The sequence below is a fragment of the Muntiacus reevesi genome, chromosome 1 (assembly GCF_963930625.1).
Source record: "Muntiacus reevesi chromosome 1, mMunRee1.1, whole genome shotgun sequence".
In the NCBI taxonomy this organism is placed as follows: Eukaryota; Metazoa; Chordata; class Mammalia; order Artiodactyla; family Cervidae; genus Muntiacus; species Muntiacus reevesi.
In genome coordinates, this window is record NC_089249.1 from 104,471,212 (window position 1) to 104,489,009 (window position 17,798).

A 17,798-nucleotide genomic window follows, 5' to 3' on the forward strand; every position below is an offset into this window, starting at 1 on the left:
CTTCCAAGGAGCTATATTTTTAATGTGTTTTTATTCCCTCTCTCACCTGGCCATCCCACTTGGCCCTCTTCTAGATTTGTTTTCTTTTTCTAAACATAAGCATCACAGTTGAATGCAGTCAGGGCCATGGATCCTGATGAAATATATCCCTGAGGGACCTCAGAATGCAAACTGGAAACACACAATGAGAGGAGAGGATAGACCAATGTGTTTAACATTAAAATGAGATACTAACTTTGTGTGAAGAGTGGAGCCATTTAGCTGTGTGCTATGCTTAGTAGCTCAGTCGTGTCCGACTCTTTGTGACCCCATGGACTGTAACCCACCTCTGTCCATGGGGATTCTCCAGGCAAGAATCCTGGAGTGGATTGCCATGCCCTCCTCCAGGGGATCTTCCCAATCCCGGGATTGAACCCAGGTCTTCCGCATTGCAGGCAGATATCTTACCATTTGAGCCACCAAGAATACTGGAGTGGGTAGCCTAACCCTTCTCCAGGGATCTTCTTGACCCAGGAATTGAACTGGGGTCTCCTGCCTTGCAGGCATGTTCTTTACCAGCTAAGCTAGATGAACTCGTTTATCCCCCCTCCACTATGAAGCTGTCTTCTTAATTTTATCTCAGTTCAGGGTTTCCCTGGTGGTCCACTGGCTAAGACTTCACCTTCCAATGCAGGGGGTGCAGGTTCAATTCTTGGTTGAGAAGCTAAGATCCCACATGCTGTGCTGCCAAAAACCAAAGTAATGCTATAACAAATTCAACCAAGACTTTAAAAAAATTGTTTTATCTCAGTCTCAGAAGAAAATTCTTTTAAACTTAGACAGTCTTCAGCACTGACATCCACACCCAGCTCTTCCCTTGGCTCCACTGCTGGAGAGTGGAAAAAATAACAAACCCTAATGAAGACTTATTATCTGCAGGCACTGTCCAAGCTCTTTCATATCTTAACTCACTTAATCCTCATGAAAACCCATGAGCCGCTCTTATTTTTATCTACATTTTACCAATAAGGAACAGAGGCACAGGGAGATTAAGTAACTTGTCTGAGCTACATGCAGTGGGAATTGGGATATTCAAGTGTATAAAGATATAGTAAACATACACAGGAAATTGAAAAAGTTTAAAAAGTACACTTAACTCCAGAAAACACAGAAAGTACCAAAGTAAAGCAATGTAATAATATCTACTATTTAGTTCATCTATGAATAATATTTTCAAAATAATAATGATCACTACTGATTTAACAAAAATTATAGTAGAACTGGGAGAGGACAGGAGAAGGGGAACTGTAGGATAATGAGTGGGTGGTTTAAGACAACAGAATACTCATCTTTCATGGTACGAAGTCAATAGGTGATTCTGAAATTGGTAGATGAATAAATAGCAGAATAAGAATATGTTTGGAAATCTAACAAGACAGTTACAATACTTGTGTCAGTTTTTCAGATGCAGATAACAGAATTCTCCCAAGCAGGTTTAAGGAAGTGACGTTAGTTCACAAAACAACTCCTGGAACTATATTACAGAACTGGGCTGGTGAGGGAGCTATTGGGGCTGTTCCCAGAACCAGCTTCATCTACTGTGGTCTGGAAAGTCTTGCTGCCCAAACTAACTCCTGAATGTATTTTCTCTGCTGTACCCACACCAGCAAGAATGGACTCTGGTCACTCAGCCTGTGTCCTCACCTGCTTTGCCTCTAAATCAAAGTAGATGATTAGCAAAATCTTAGTCGCATCCCTAATCCAGCAGCAAGGGAGACTGGGATATTTTCCCCTAATTTTATCTTGGTAGAGTAGATTCACAATGGCAGGGGGTGGGGGTGGGGCGGGGCGGTGTTATCAAGATGTGCAGAGGGTGTTTGGAAGATATGGGCAGCCATGAATGACAGATCATCACTATACATGCCTTATCTCTTCTTTCTAATCCCTTGTGTGTATGCTTGGTCGCTCAGTCATGTCTGACTCTTTGAGACTCCATGGACTGTCGTCCGCCAGGCTCCTCTGTCCATGGGATTCTCCAGGCAAGAATATGGAGTGGGTTGCTATGCCACCTCCAGGGGATCTTCCCAACCCAGGGATTGAACCCAGGCTTCTGCATTGCAGGCAAATTCTTTACAGTCTGGAGTCACCAGGGGAGCCCGAGCAGTTAGCCTGTCCCTTCACCAGGGGATCTCCCCGACCAGGAATTGAACTGGGGTCTCCTGCATTGCAGGCAGATTCTTTACCAGCTGAGCTACCAGGGAAACCCTTTCTAATCCCTTATTGTCCTCAAATAACCAAAATAGCCTAATCTCCTCATAAACAGTTCATGTATCTGTTCACTTTGTTCCCACTCTCCCTGCCATTTCTCTAGTGTAGGTCACTTTAACAACTTCTCAACTTGTCTCACTCCCTGCAGTGTTACCTCTTAGATCTGCATTATGGGAAATAAGAGGCTAGGTAAGAAAAGAGAGAAACTTTGAAATTTGTGAATTTTCTATAAGTATGGTCAAATTAAAATTTAATCGTAGACAGTGCCAAACGCAGAAATAAATCTAAATTGTTTCCAAGGGAACAATTTAGTCTTCTTTTTAATGGAAACAAAACTCCTCCCTGAACTTCAGTGTTGACTATGAACATATTCAAGGCAGCTGTGTGTGGAATGGTGAGAGCTCTCTGGACAGGGAGGTTACAGAGTTTAGGTTCTGTGATCTCCTTTACTGTTTCTGTGATCTTGAGAAACCCCACAACTCTCTGAACTTACTCACTATAGAGGCATTAGAGAATTTCTATGGAATAATTGGGGCTTCCCAGGTGTTGCTAGTGATAAAGAATCTGCCAGTGCAGGAGACGCAGGAGATGTGTGTTCAATCTCTGGGTCAAGAAGATCCTCTGGAGTAGCAAATGGCAACTCACTCAAGTATTTTTGTCTGGAAAATTCCATGGACAGAGGAGCCTGGTGGGCTACAGTCCCTGGGGTCGCAGAGTCAGACACGACTGAAGCAACTTGGCATGCATGCATGGTCGTTTTAGAATACCTGCAGCCCAGCATTTTGCAGCACACGGAATGCACTTCACATGTTATCAGTTGGTCCTTTGCACAGAAGCTCCATGTGATTTTTGCTATTCTCAGCTTTCTCCATGAACTAAAATTAGAACTAGGCTGACATTACATTTCACCCAGCTACAGTCTGACTGAGGATTTTCATCACTGGGAGTCACACTGAAAACAATTCTGCCTTCAGTCCACTCCTAGCTGATACACTAACTTTGGACATGTCAGCTCCTGTATGCACTGACCACGGTACGTATTTTTCAAAAACATTTTTTTTTCCTACTCTTGACTTATAAATAGATGGCTGTTGATGTTTTTACTGTGTCTGTGTTTGCTGGAAGGTACAACTAAAGTTGGAATTGAATTTAAAAGTCTCTTTGGAGACTCATAGTCATCATCAAGTTGTCCTCCTCTGGAAGACTGACTTCCCCAGAAATGAAGAAGTGTTTCTTCAGAGATTATATTTCTTTTGTTTTCCTTTGACTCTGGGGAGTTGACTTCTTAGTCATGTCACAGCCATGCTTACTTTACTGCCATGGTTTGTGTTTTTCTGTTGTAATAACCAAGGTAGAGAACACAAGCCCATGTGGGAGGCAGAAGTTCATATATCACTACTGACTTGTTTTCCGCAAAGGGACGTTGGTTACTGTTATAGGAAAATTGATAGTTGATTAAAGTTTAATGGGAAATGGGGAAATGAATCAGCACATGAAGTTATACATGTCTAGTAAAATATACATTTACATGTAGGTACTTGAGATTTTAATTCTTTATTACCTGATAAATGCATGCTTCAAACCTGCTTACATCTGAGACAATAAATTACAATTGGACAGTGATATTAATACCCAGAGGGTTGGATTATCAACATAAACACCTCTAGTTTCTTGATGAGAGAAAAATCTTGCAAACCTGTTCCCATTTAAATGCTGCATTTATTGCTTTACGTAAGGACCTCCTCCTAATAATTTCCTGCATATCAGCAATTATATATTCATCCTCAAATGTTAAACTTTTCCCTCTTTTAATACATTTTTCTTCCTCTCTCTGTCTCTGCCTTTCTGTCTCACACACAAATTACATAGTTTTAAAGAAATCAATAATTTAGAGGAGATTAATAGTAAAAAAGCAATATTAGGTATCCCATTTTTATCACCCTAAAAGTAACCATTTTAACTATTTCAGTATTTAGTTTTCAGTGGTTACCTCCTTAATACTTTTTTCTTTTTCAAAGGCAGTATACTGTGTCTTCTCAACTTTAGACATTATCTATTGTTTCATTATGAAAGATGATTCTTAAATTCACCTGCACTCCCATAGAGTTATATCTCTTTTAATTTCTATGTTGTTGCCTTATAGCTTCAATACTTAAATCTCTCTCATTCCATAAAGTATAGACTATATCTCTTATCTCCCTCACCCTCTATTTTCCCATATCCTTCTTCTACACCCTATTAAAAGAACTTTTATTTTTATATTTTGAAGATGTATTACTGCTGGGGTCCCTTAATGGACCTGAACCATGTGGTACGGAGTCAATGATAAAGTGAAAGAGAGAAAGAGGCTGATATCCCTTGGTTTACGCAGAGGACCAATAAAGTCCTTGACACAGGACTTGCATCGCTCACGAAGGCACCAGGCGCCCTCTCGAGGGGGTCTTAGAAGCCCGGGCAGAAAAGTGAGCACGATGGGTCTCCACGCTCCAGAGAGTCAGCCAGAGAAAGAGAGAGAAAGAGAGAGAGAGAGACAAAAAAGACCCGGGGACCTAAGCTCTGATGACGCAAAGGTGCTTTAATGATTTTTCTATGAGTATATATAGGCTGCAGTAAAAGAAACTTCTTTGGGAATGATAGAGATCAGAAAACCAAATGTACAGCAATCATTACCAAGGGAACAAGGGTAATAATGGTAGTCACAAGGTCAGGAGACAATCCATATCTCAAGAAAGGGGAAGGAGATTAAGCTGTTTTGTCCTAAAGAGAATGCTTACTAAAGGAGACCCAAGCCTGCCTCACACAGTGACCTCAGTCCCTGGGAGCACGTGCTGTTCCGCTTGAAGAGGGACAAAGGGCTCATGAGAGACAGCACGTAGGAATCCTCCCGTCAAACATTCCCTGCCATATTACATTCCATGTTTTTAGCCATAAATAATCTTTGCTTTTTCATAGGTTGATTTATTTCAAAAGTTGATTTTCATCACTCAGAAAAGAAACTTTGTACTCTTAGCAATCACTCCTATTTCCCCCTCTATAAAGCCCCATGGTTATCATTAATCTACATTCTTTCTTCATGGATTTGCCTATTCTGGACATTTTATATAAATGGGATAATACAATTTTTGGTGTTTTGTATCTGACTTCTATCAGCATCATTTTACTCAAAGTTTCCCCATGATGTAGCTTAGCTCCTTTTCATGCCAGAGTCACATTCCATTGTATGAATACGTCACATTTTGTTCATTAATAGCCATTTGTTAGTTATCGGCCATTTGTTTCCACTTGTCAGCTACTTGTTTTCCACTTTGGGGCCATTGTGAATAATGCTACTATCAACATTCATGTACAAGTTTTGTGTGAACATATATTTTAATTTCTCTTCTGTACAAACCTAGGCTGATCTTTTTCTATTTTGTGCCTTCCATTTTTTCTATGTTCATGTTTTAGGTATGCCCTTGTAAATAATACACAGGATTTTGTCTTTTATTTAGTTGGGCAATCTTTATTAGCCTGGAGCAGTTAATAATCCGAAAAACATAAATTATGATTATGATGAGATATCATTTTACGCAGTAATATGGGGTGAGGACATACATCAATGGGGAAACAATTTCCAATGGAAACTGTTCCTATAATTAAGATAGTGGCCATTTGTTTTCCATTGGAAATTACTTACTACAACTGTACAATGAAAACAATTGGCCTCTATCTTATCAATTTGAAAAACAATTGGCCTCTATCTTATAAATTTGGACATAGTGATCTAACAATTCTAATTTTGGGTATACGCAATAGAGATAATACCACTTAAGCAGCAAGAAGATAAGAACAGGAATTTCAGACACAGCTTTGCTCATTAGAGCAAAAATTGAGGATCTAAATATCCACATTAATTAGAATGGATAAATAAATTGTGTCATAGTCATACATTTTGGACATCATGCTTTATCAGTGTATAATGCTTTTCCTTCTTTATGGAGCTATATAATTCATCGTAATATGCATCTACTGTAATTTACTGGTAGAAAGTTATTGTTGTTTGCAACCTCTTGCTGTCATGAAAAACCCTACAGTGAATAATTTTGTAATGTGTCATTTTAAAATTGAAAATATTTTGTGTAAATTCCTACAAGTGTTGGTGTGACTTTTAAGTTTGATAGATATTACCAGAATTCTCTCCATAGAGACTGATAATGTGTGCTGTCACACTAGTGTATGAGAGTATCTTTTTCCTATGCTGTTGCAAATTTTACTTCTCCTTTTCCAAACTGTATACCTTTCTATTTTATTCATGATATTGCTTTATTGCATTTCAATATAATGTTGAATGAAAGTGGTAATTGTGGGCATCTTTTACTTCTTGAATTTTGAAGAAATAAATTAATTGTGAATCAAATTCTTTCATTATTGCTAATTTGGTGAAAAATCAATACCACTATATGAAAATGAAATATGAATATGAAATACCACTATTTGAAATCAATACCACTATACCACTATATAGGCAAAGAACATCTCATCAAATAGATCTACTGTGACTTACATAACCATTCCCCTATTATTGTTTGCCTCTCTTTTCCAAGATTCAGGTCATAATCCTCAATGTTAGATGAATCCATTTGCAATTTATTTCCCACAAGGGCAAACAATCCCACTATATTACCACTTAACTGAATTCCAGCTCGTGTATATAGCATCTAGATTAAGTAGCTCTGTCAAGATGCCTGCTCATCTTGGATATCCATTACTACATATTTCCCTATAATTAGGCATGTAAAGTAGTTGCAGTTTTTCATTACTGTGAATTAATAGTAACAAAGGAAGTAGACTTGGCATCAGTTCCACCCTCTGTCACTTATTAGAGATAGGATGTAAACCATTTAGCCACCTTTTCTAGAGCTTGATTTTCTCCTCTTTATACAAAGACAATGAAAGTACCCATGTCATGACATTTTTATGAGAATTATTAAGTGAAATATGGCATTTAAGGTACATTAAATAGTCCTGGGAACACAGAATGTGTTCAATAAATATAAGCTATTATGTTCATTATGGCATTCAATAAACATTCTGAAACACATTTCTCCCCCCTCTCTGGTTCAATCAGGTCCTTTCTGAGATGGCATCTGTGATTCAGTTATTCAAAATTTAATGAAGTTGGTGACGCTGTGACAATGTGGAGAAATCATGTCAGAAAATGTGGTTAGTACTGGGGCTGTCAATGCTGTAAAGGAAGTTTGGGAAAAAAGAATAAAGAAACTCAATGAAGACCTGAAGCGAGAGAAGGAATTCCAACAAAAGTATGCTAAAACATGTTTATTATTTTGAATTAACAAAAATTTATAACATCTTCATTATTAAAATAGTATTTATTAATTGCCTTATTATTGAATTTTATAGAGGTTTTTATTTACAGAAAACTCAAAATATAACTAAAGGAAGCACCTAACAATGAAGTGTGGCCATATGATGTGGGCCACAAAAAATACAAATGAATTTAGTAATTATCCTCGGAGTCTGTTCAACATTCATCAAAGTTCAATTAGTATCATTTAGTCTACTTTTCAGAGATTGTTTGTTCAACATTATATTCCCTAGAAGCTAAAACAACATTTTGCGTTAGAAAATTCAGTCGATTCTCACCCAACTAAATAGCTGTGAGTTCCAGCCAGGGCCACTGTGGATCACCTGAGTCCTCTATTTGGGTTATAGTTTGACTCTCATTTCCTCTGCCTTATTGATACCTACCTACTTTCCTCACTGGATGTTTCCAAAGTATCCAAAGTATTACTTTTTCAAGCATAGCCCCGGTCCTCATAGATTCGATATAGCTCCCTACACTTATCACTCATTAGATCTCTTTCTAAACATTGAATGGCAATGTTGAGTGTTTTTGCAATATGTACAAATACCAAGCCATTATGTTGTACACTTAGACTTAATATAATGTTATATGCCAATTATATCTCATTTTAAAAAACGGTCTTGTGCCAGCTAATAAAAGAAAACACAACTAAAAATGGCTTAAACAATAGGGAAGTCCTGAGTTTAGGCAATTCCAGAGCTTCCGCAGTGTTTTGGACTCTGCTTCTCTCACCTTTCACAGCTAGTCTTGGTAGGCCAGTTTGGGCTTCAGGTTAGCATCTCTCAGTGTTGCAGGGTGACTGGTACACTTTCAGGCATCGCAGCCAGACATCATCATGTTATCAGAAGAGTGGGATCTATTATATTTATTTCTGTTTCTTATTTAAGAATGAAAATACCTTTCTGAGGTCCCCTAGCTAAGCCTCTCCTTCACCTCTCATGGGCCAGAATCAGGTCATTTTTGCACCCCTAATCCAGTAACCTTTTAGGGGAATGAGATTGTATGACTGGTTTAGACAAATTAAGATTTATATTTGGGTAACTTGGAGGGAGTGTAAAAACTTGGAAATAACTGATATTCTCCCAGCAAAGAAGAGGACTGGCATAGCACTCTACTGCGTCAGACATTCAGACTTTTTATCTTGTTGCTCAACTGGGCATGGTTTCCATTTAGGAACAGACTTTAGTTACTTCATGGCCCGAACTGGAAGTTGCACACATTACTATTTCTGCTAACATCTCACTAGCCAAAGCTTCATATGACCCATTCCTAACTGCAAGGGAGGATGGCTAAATGAAGTCTTGTGCCCAGTTATATTTAGAGGATCTATTATGAGGAAGAAGAGGAGTAACATATTGGAGAATGATAAGGAATCTCTGTGACACATGGGTGATGTTATTTTCTCCATTTTAAAGATGGAAAACCTGAAGGATAGGCCTAGGTAACTTGTCAAAGATCATACTGCTAATAAATGTGGAACTGGTATTCACTAGTATTCATACCTAAGCAATCTGACTCAGTAAGCATTATATTAACCTCAGGTCTTAAATTTCCCTAGATTGACCCTTTACATGTAAAACTACTCTTACAAAACCTATTATGTTTATATTATACAATTATGACAAACGACTTGAGTACTCTTTTTAAAAAATTTTACTGAAATATAGTTGATTTACAATGTCCTATTAATTTCTGCTGTATAGTAAAGTGACTCAGTTATATATATACACACACACATATGTATCCTTTTTCATAATATTTTCCGTTATGGTTTATCACAGGCTATTGAATATAGTTCCTTGTTGTTTATCCATCCTATATATACTACTTTACATCTGCTAATCCCAAACTGCCAATCCTCCCCGCTCCAACATTCCCACCCTTGGCAACCATAAGACTGTTCTCTGTTAACTCAAGTACTCTTAATAAATCCTATCCAATTTTTTAAAAAACAGTGGTCAGAAATCATGAGTTACTTCTTTACTTCTGAATTTCACCTATTAATATTAAATATGTCTGGCTAAGAATCATTTAATCAGCAGCTTCAATTTTCTCTGCACAAAACAGGCAAGGGACAAAAAAAAGGTAAGAATGTAATCTAATGCTCTTTTCTCAGTTAAAGTGGCTAAAGATTTAACTAAAAACCCTTAAGTTTTTTTTATTTTTGGTTGCGCCAGGGGATCTTAAGTTCCCCCACCAGGAATCCGATCCATGCTTCCTGCAGTGGAAGCATGAAGTCTTAACCACTTCTCCATCAGGGAAGTCCCCCAAGCCTTATGTGTGAACAGAAATTGTTCTGTCTTTTGATACAAGGTTGCCTGGAAAAAAATTAAGCTCTTGGGTAAGAGTTGAAATAATGACATTTGAGAAAGGCTTTAGAGTATAATAGAAGGGTTTTAGAGGAGGTAGAAAATTTCTATTCAAAACTTGAAAGAGCTTCAAGCTTAAAATAAGCAGTGTAGGAATTACAGAATATTACAGCTAGAAGAAACACTAGATATTATTTAATCCAAACCCCCTATATTATTGGCAAAATCCTTGGAAGTGAGACGTCTTGTCCATGGTCTCTGAATTAAGTGATACATTCTGGATTTAGATCACACAGAGCCAGAAAGAATAAGCGAATCATTAAAGAGATGGAAATAAACTTATCTGGTAATAGTTACCCTCACTATAAACTCATGAAGGACAGAGGTTTTTGTATCCACAATGTCTAACATAATATTTGGCATATAATAGGTGCTTGATGGAGATCTTTAATTGAAGTTAAAGTGTAGGGAGCAAGACACCTCATTGCTCAACATTATATCTTACTCTGGAATATGTATATCTCAGTGAGCAGTAAAGTAATTAATAATCACTATGTCTACCATTTGAATAGTTCTATTTTTATAAAACATGGTATAATTGAACAGATGGCATTACTTATTTTGTCTCACTTAATCACATTTATTGGAGCTTCCCTACTAGGGCTTCCCTAGTAGCTCAGGCGGTAAAGCGTCTGCCTGCAATCTGACCTGGGTTCAATCCCTGGGTCGGGAAGATCCCCTGGAGAAGGAAATGGCAACCCACTCCAGTATCCTTGCCTGGAGAATTCCATGGACAGAGGATCCTGGTGGGCTACAGCCCATGGGGTCGCAAAGAGTTGGGCATGAGTGAGGGGCTGTTCAGCCTGGAAGGTCACACACAGCCATTGCCACAGTGCAATTGTTAGCAAATTAGTGAATTTTCAGAAAAGTAATGGATGAAAATATGCAGGCTCCATAGAAATATTTTGCAAACATAAACATATTGAGATAGCAAATACTACACTTTAAGAGATATTTGATTTTCTGTTCATTAAAATAAAACCCTCCCTGAAGATCAGTTAATATGTAAAACTGCTAAGAATATATATTAACTCTCAGATGTCAAGAGAATTTTGGTAAATAAATATTCAACTTGCTTAAACCTATGTTCTTTAATGATTGCTTATGTTTTGTTTATTCTGTATCATTCTAATAGGCTAAAAGTGTAAAACTTTCCATTCTAAACTCATTCTTTATTTTTCATACATGAAAAATTTCTAGTATAGGAATAGGTAACTTTCTGCAACCTTTTGTCAGTCATTTTTATAGATTGATATTATGTATTTTTGCTACGAACCAAAATTCAATAGGATGTATTCCAGAATTTTGTGCATTTTTATATCTGGAAAACTAAATCTGGATAAAATGGAATATAGTAACATATAATTTAACTCTGAAGTTGAACTATATCATTTGCAAGCCTTTTAAAAACTTTTAAACTAGATATCTATAGATTAGATACTTAATAAATACAAATCAAAACAACAGTGAGGTACCACTTCACACCCACTAGGATAGCTCTGATCAAGAAGACGGACACTAACAACTGTTGGCAAAGCTATGGAGCAACCAGAGCCCTCATACACTGCTGGTGGGAAGGGAAAATGATGCAAGCAATTTGGACACTGTTTGGCTTTAAAAAGTTAAATGTAGATTTATGAAATGATCCAGCAACTCCACTCTTAGGAATATACACACTCAAGAGAAATGAAAACATAGATCTACCTAAAAATTTTACATGAATATTCATAGCAGCGTTATTTATAATACTTAATAATGTCCATCAACTGATGAATGGGTCAACAGATTTGGTATATCCATGCAGTAGAATTTAAGGGACTAGATCTGATAGAGTACCTGATGAACTATGGACGGAGGTTCGTGGCACTGTACAGGAGACAGGGATCAAGACCATTCCCAAGAAAAAGAAATGCAAAAAAGCAAAATGGCTGTCTAAGAAGGCCTTACAAAGAGCTGTGAAAAAAAGAGAAGTGAAAAGCAAAGGAGAAAAAGAAAGATATACCCATTTGAATGCAGAGTTCCAAAAAATAGCAAGGAGAGATAAGAAAGCCTTCCTCAGCGATCAATGAAAAGAAATAGAGGAAAACAATAGAATGGGAAAGACTAGAGATCTCTTCAAGAAAATTAGTGATACCAAGGGAACATTTCATGCAAAGATGGGCTCGATAAAGGACAGAAATGGTATGGACCTAACAGAAGCAGAAGATATTAAGAAGAGGTGGCAAGAATACACAGAAGAACTGTACAAAAAGATCTTCATGACCCAGATAATCATGATGGTGTGATCACTCACCTAGAGCCAGACATCCTGGAATGTGAAGTCAAATGGGCCTTAGGGAGTATCACTATGAACAAAGCTAGTGGAGGTGATGGAAATTCAGTTGAGCTCTTTCAAATCCTAAAAGATGATGCTGTGAAAGTGCTGCACTCAATATGCCAGCAAACTTGGAAAACTCAGCAGTGGCCACAGAACTGGAAAAGGTCAGTTTTCATTCCAATCCCAAAGAAAAGCAATGCTCAAACTACTGCACAATTGCACTCATCTCACACGCTAGAAAAGTAATGCTTAAAATTCTCCAAGCCAGGCTTCAGCAATACATGAACCATGAACTTCCAGATGTTCAAGATGAATTTAGAAAAGGCAGAGGAACGAGTGATCAAATTGCCAACATCTGTTGGATCATTGAAAAAGCAAGAGAATTTCAGTAAAACATCTATTTCTGCTTTATTGACTATGCCAAAGCTTTTGACCATGGGGATCACAATAAACTGTGGAAAATTCTGAAAGAGATGGGAATACCAGACCACCTGATCTGCCTCTTGAGAAATCTGTATGCAGGTCAGGAAGAAGCAACAGTTAGAACTGGACATGGAACAGCAGACTGGTTCCAACCTGGGAAAGGAGTCCATTAAGGCTGTATATTGTCACCCTATTTATTTAACTTATATGCAGAGTACATCATGAGAAATGCTGGGCCGGATGAAGCACAAGCTGGAATCAAGATTGCCAGGAGAAATATCCATAACCTCAGATACGCAGATGACACCACCCTTATGGCAGAAAGTGAAGAGGAATTAAAGAGCCTCTTGATGAAAGTGAAAGAGCAGAGTGAAAAAGTTGGCTTAAAGCTCAACATTCAGAAAACTAAGATCATGGCATCTGGTCCCATCACTTCATGGCAAATAAATGGGGAAACAGTGGAAACAGTAGCTAACTTTATTTTGGGGGGGGCTCCAAAATCCCTGTAGATGGTGACTGCAACCATGAAATTAAAAGACACTTACTCCTTGGCAGGAAAGTTATGACCAACCTAGACAGCATATTAAAAAACAGAGACATTACTTTGCCAATAAAGTCCGTCTAATCAAGGCTATGGTTTTTCCAGTAGTCATGTATGGATGTGAGAGTTGGACTGTAAAGAAAGCTGAGTGCAGAAGAATTGATGCTTTTGAACTGTGGTGTTGGAGAAGACTCTTGAGAGTCCCTTGGACTGCAAGGAGACCCAATCAGTCCATCCTAAAGGAGATCAGCCCTGGGTGTTCATTGAAAGGACTGATGCTGAAGCTGAAACTCTAATACTTTGGCCACCTAATGCGAAGAGCTGACTCACTTGAAAAGACCCCAATGCTGGGAAAGATTGAAGGCAGGAGGAGACGGGGACAACAGAGGATGAGATGGTTGGATGGCATCACTGACTCGACGGACATGTGTTTGGGTAGGCTCTGGGAGTTGGTGATGGACAGGGAGGCCTGGCGCACTGCAGTTCTTGGGGTCGCAAAGAGTCGGACACAACTGAGCGACTGAACTGAACTGATGCAGTAGAATATTATTCTTCTATAAAAAAGGAAATAAGTATGGATACACACATGCAGAAATTTTGGATAAAACCCTGCTACACAAAAGACCACATATAATAGAATGCCTTTTATATGAATTATCTAGAATAGGCAAATACATAGATATAGAAAGGAGGTTATTGGCTGCCAGAGCCTGAGGGAGGGAGGAATGGGGAGTGACTGCTCAGGTATGGGGTTTCTTTCCTGAGTGCTGAAAATGTTTTGGATCAGATAGTGGTAATGTTTGTACAGCTCTGCAGATATACCAGAAAATACCAAATTGTGTCAGATTTTTATAATATGTGAATTATATTTTAACAAATCTGTTACAAAAAGTCTAAGGAGAGGTAGAATACTTTTCAAAAACTTAGAAAGAGGGCATTTATCATATTAATCAAATTAAATGTCTTACAAAATAATTCTTGTCTGATTTTCAGATACTGGCAATCAAATGTTTGTTTTTGATGGGTTACTTTTTCATACAAAAGTGAATGCTACCTATATTACTACCTGTGACCTAAAATGATTTCCTGGTCTCCTAGGCTAGTACGAATCTGGGAAGAACGAGTAAGCTTAACCAAGCTAAGAGAAAAGGTTACCAAGGAAGATGGAAGAGTCATTTTGAAGATAGAAAAAGAGGAATGGAAGGTAAGCGTTATAGAAGCAATATTTTTTATATTTTGCATTGTGTGGGAGAGTTGAGAGAGTGATTTTTAGACTATTTGCCTAAGTCTGAAATAGTTAGGAATTCTGATTTTAATAGTGTATAATACCAAACGAATTTGGGTAACAGGAACTGAAAATGAATATAATGTCCCAACTTTTTTGTGCAAAAATTCAACCAATGTGCTTTAATGCTGCCCAGATTTAAGTCATTTGTAATATTTTCTCCACTAATCCTTCTGATAAGCATTTTCTCATTTTCCATAAAGACTCTTTGCTTAACAAAAATCGTATTACTTTCCAAAGCTAATGCTCAGTTAAAAGTTCACAAAATGGAAATGTATATTAATTTTTCTTAGGTCCACAATTGGATTCATATTACCTTCTCTTTTTCTCCTTCCCTCCCTCTCTCTTTCTGTACACGCACACACACATATACAAGCACATATCTGTTTAATTTTTGTATGTTAGGCCTAGTTTAATTTTAACAAGGGCCACCTTTATCCTTTAATTCAGTGTTTGTCTTCATACACATCGGTATATTTAGCTAGGTGGTTACTGCCTTTGTCTTTTGGCTTCTTTAGGCTGATAGAGAAAAGGCATAGAGTTCAGAAGAGTTGAAACTTTAAAACTCTTAATTTAAAAGAAAATTGTCTTTAAAAACACTATACTATTTTGGAACAGAAAGGAAAGGAACTTCCCTGGTGGTCCACTGGTTAAGAATCCACATGGCAATGCAGGGGACATGGGTTCTATCCCTGGTCCTGGAAGATGCCATGTGCCCTGGGGCACCTGAGTCTGTGCTGCAACTATTGAAGCCTGCCTGCTTAGAGCCTGTGCTTCTCAACACGAGAGGCCACAGCAACTAGAGCCTAGCCCCCACTCACCGCAACTAGAGAAAGACCCAGAGCAGCCAAAAATAAATAGATAATTTTAAAAAAAGGGAAGAGAAGTTTGAATTATTAAAATGATCTTTATTTTCTATAATTTCAATTAACCACCATATTCTCATTTTCAATAACATATGTACTCTCATTAAGCCTAATAAAGAATCTTTAGAACACAGCTCTATGTGTGAGCAATATTGACTAAAATACCTTAATTTTGTTTATGTTATTCTGACTGGGGTTTGAAGGTTTAGCGTCACCCCCGCCCCGAAAGTAAAGTTCTTAAAATTAAAGTTCTTAGAAGTAGCACAAATCACTTGGAAATGTAACTCATTAAAGAAAAAATATTCCTAATTTCTTTTACAAATCAAATAATACCTCTGCCATCACATTTCAATGTGGCATGATACTGAAATAATTTAAGTAATATAGTAACCCTGTCATTTCTTTTATTTGAGTTTAGACTCTCCCTTCTTCTCTACTAAAACTGAGTCAGCTACAGGAATGGCAACTTCATAGAATTGGCTTGCTGAAAATTCCCGAATTCATTGGAAGGTTCCAGAACCTTATTGTGTTAGATTTATCTCGAAACACAATTTCAGAGATACCTCGAGGAATTGGTAAGGAAGATTGCTTCTATTCCTGTGTTTTTTATTGAGAATTTTTTTTGCTACATGGAATAAAGATCTCATCTTTATATAGTCCTACATCTTGAGAAAACTCTAAACATCTCAATTGAAGCTTCCAGGGGATTCAAGCTTCTAGGTTTACTGAGGTGATTCAAGATGAGATTTTAATGCAAGAAAAGTCTCTTTAGAAGTAATATTGTATTGATTCTGGAAACAATAGTTAGTTCAGTTATTCCTTCTACAAGGGAACTGACTGAAGACAAGCAAGAAAAATTAGATAAAATTTTTTAAATTGTGGGGGGAATCCCCAGATGGAAAACTGGTCAGGATATGCTACAGATAAACCAGAACAAATTTTTTTTTTTTCCCTGTACTGATAAATCATCTGTTGCTTTTCTGAAGAAGGGGCAGGACACATACTAGGAAATGTGAATTTCCCAATTTGAACCTGGAAAGTTAGTTATCCTATAATATTTAATAACTGGAAACAGTATTTTATATCCCTCTGCTATTTATTGTGTATTATTTTTCCATAGGACTGCTCACTAGACTTCAGGAACTGATTCTTAGTTACAACAGAATCAAAACTGTGCCCATGGAACTAAGTTACTGTGCCAGCTTGGAGAAACTTGAACTTGCTGTTAACAGAGACCTAAGTGATCTTCCACAAGAGGTCAGAATGATGTAAATGCCTAGGATTATATTTTCCATCTACTAGTGATTTACTTCTCCCCCGTATGATCACTAAAAATAAAACTAATGAAAAATGCTATAAATTTTATTTCAGAAAATATTTAGAGAAAACAATTTATTGGGATGGGGAACACATGTAAATCCATGGCTGATTCATGTCAATGTATGGCAAAAACCACTACAATATTGAAAAGTAATTAGCCTCCAACTAATAAAAATAAATGAAAAAAATTTATTATTATAAAGCATGTTTTTAATTAGAGAAAGACCTATTTAGCATAAAAGATATTTCTATTATTGGCACAGTACTGACATTATTTGTTGACTAGACTGTGATCTCCTTGAAGGCCAGAGTGAGAATCTTGTTTTTATTCCCAGAATTGAAGGCTCAGCTTAGTATGAAGTCATTACGTAATACTTACTGAATGAATGTCCCTATCATAAAGCACAGGTAGTGTGGTGATAGAAAAACTCTTTTTATCTGTTGGTTTTTATAGGTGATCAGCTTTTGAGATATAGGTGAAATGAAAAGACATGAATTCTTCAGATTAGGAAGTGTATTTGCTAGCTTCCCAGGCTCTACCAAGGAAAAGCCAAGGCAATGGGCTTATGAAGCCTTCAAACTTTTATTGGTATATCTTGTTATTGGTAAAACTGATCATAGAGAGACTTTTGTATTATTTTTTCAAGCATATTTAAGGCTCTTATGAATCAGCAAAGGAAATTTCCATGGTGCTTTGCCTAGAAAACAATGATTTTGCAGGATAAGAGTTATATAAAAGAATAAAACTCAAAAGACTATTCCCCTTTCCCACTTTGTCTTGGTTATCATACTTAATTATGATGAAAATCATGATCACAGGGACAATTTCTTTTTATCTAAGAGAGGGCAAATAAATATTTCATTTCTAATTCCTAATTATTGTGATTTTGTTTTCAGCTTTGGTTCTGTCAGTAAAAAGTGAATTTGGGCGTGTCTAATAACCTATCTTAACCTTAATGTCTTTACTTAAAGACAAAGGTTTTATAGGAACAAAGACTGAACTGAGATTATGAGCCTGGAATTATTTCTAAGTGTGGTCTTTAAGTAGCTGTGTGGCCTTGAACA

General features: G+C 37.2%; 1 protein-coding gene across 8 annotated transcripts in view; it reads left to right on the forward strand.

Moving 5' to 3' along the window:
- The first annotated feature begins 3,176 nt into the window (after positions 1–3,176).
- LRRC39 (leucine rich repeat containing 39) overlaps positions 3,177–17,798 on the forward strand; it is a 34,592-nt gene continuing 19,970 nt past the window's right edge. For 7 of the 8 annotated variants that reach the window (XR_010659509.1, XR_010659510.1, XR_010659513.1 and 4 more), the window contains exons 1-5: positions 3,177–3,280; positions 7,355–7,547; positions 14,361–14,466; positions 15,832–15,988; positions 16,534–16,670. Coding sequence is in view for 5 of the 8 variants with exons in the window: in XM_065908088.1 (XP_065764160.1) it covers positions 7,435–7,547; positions 14,361–14,466; positions 15,832–15,988; positions 16,534–16,670 (513 nt within the window). In the remaining 3 variants the exon portion in view is untranslated. The remainder of the gene's footprint in view (positions 3,281–7,354; positions 7,548–14,360; positions 14,467–15,831; positions 15,989–16,533; positions 16,671–17,798) is intronic. The other variant, XM_065908102.1, reaches the window with a different exon arrangement.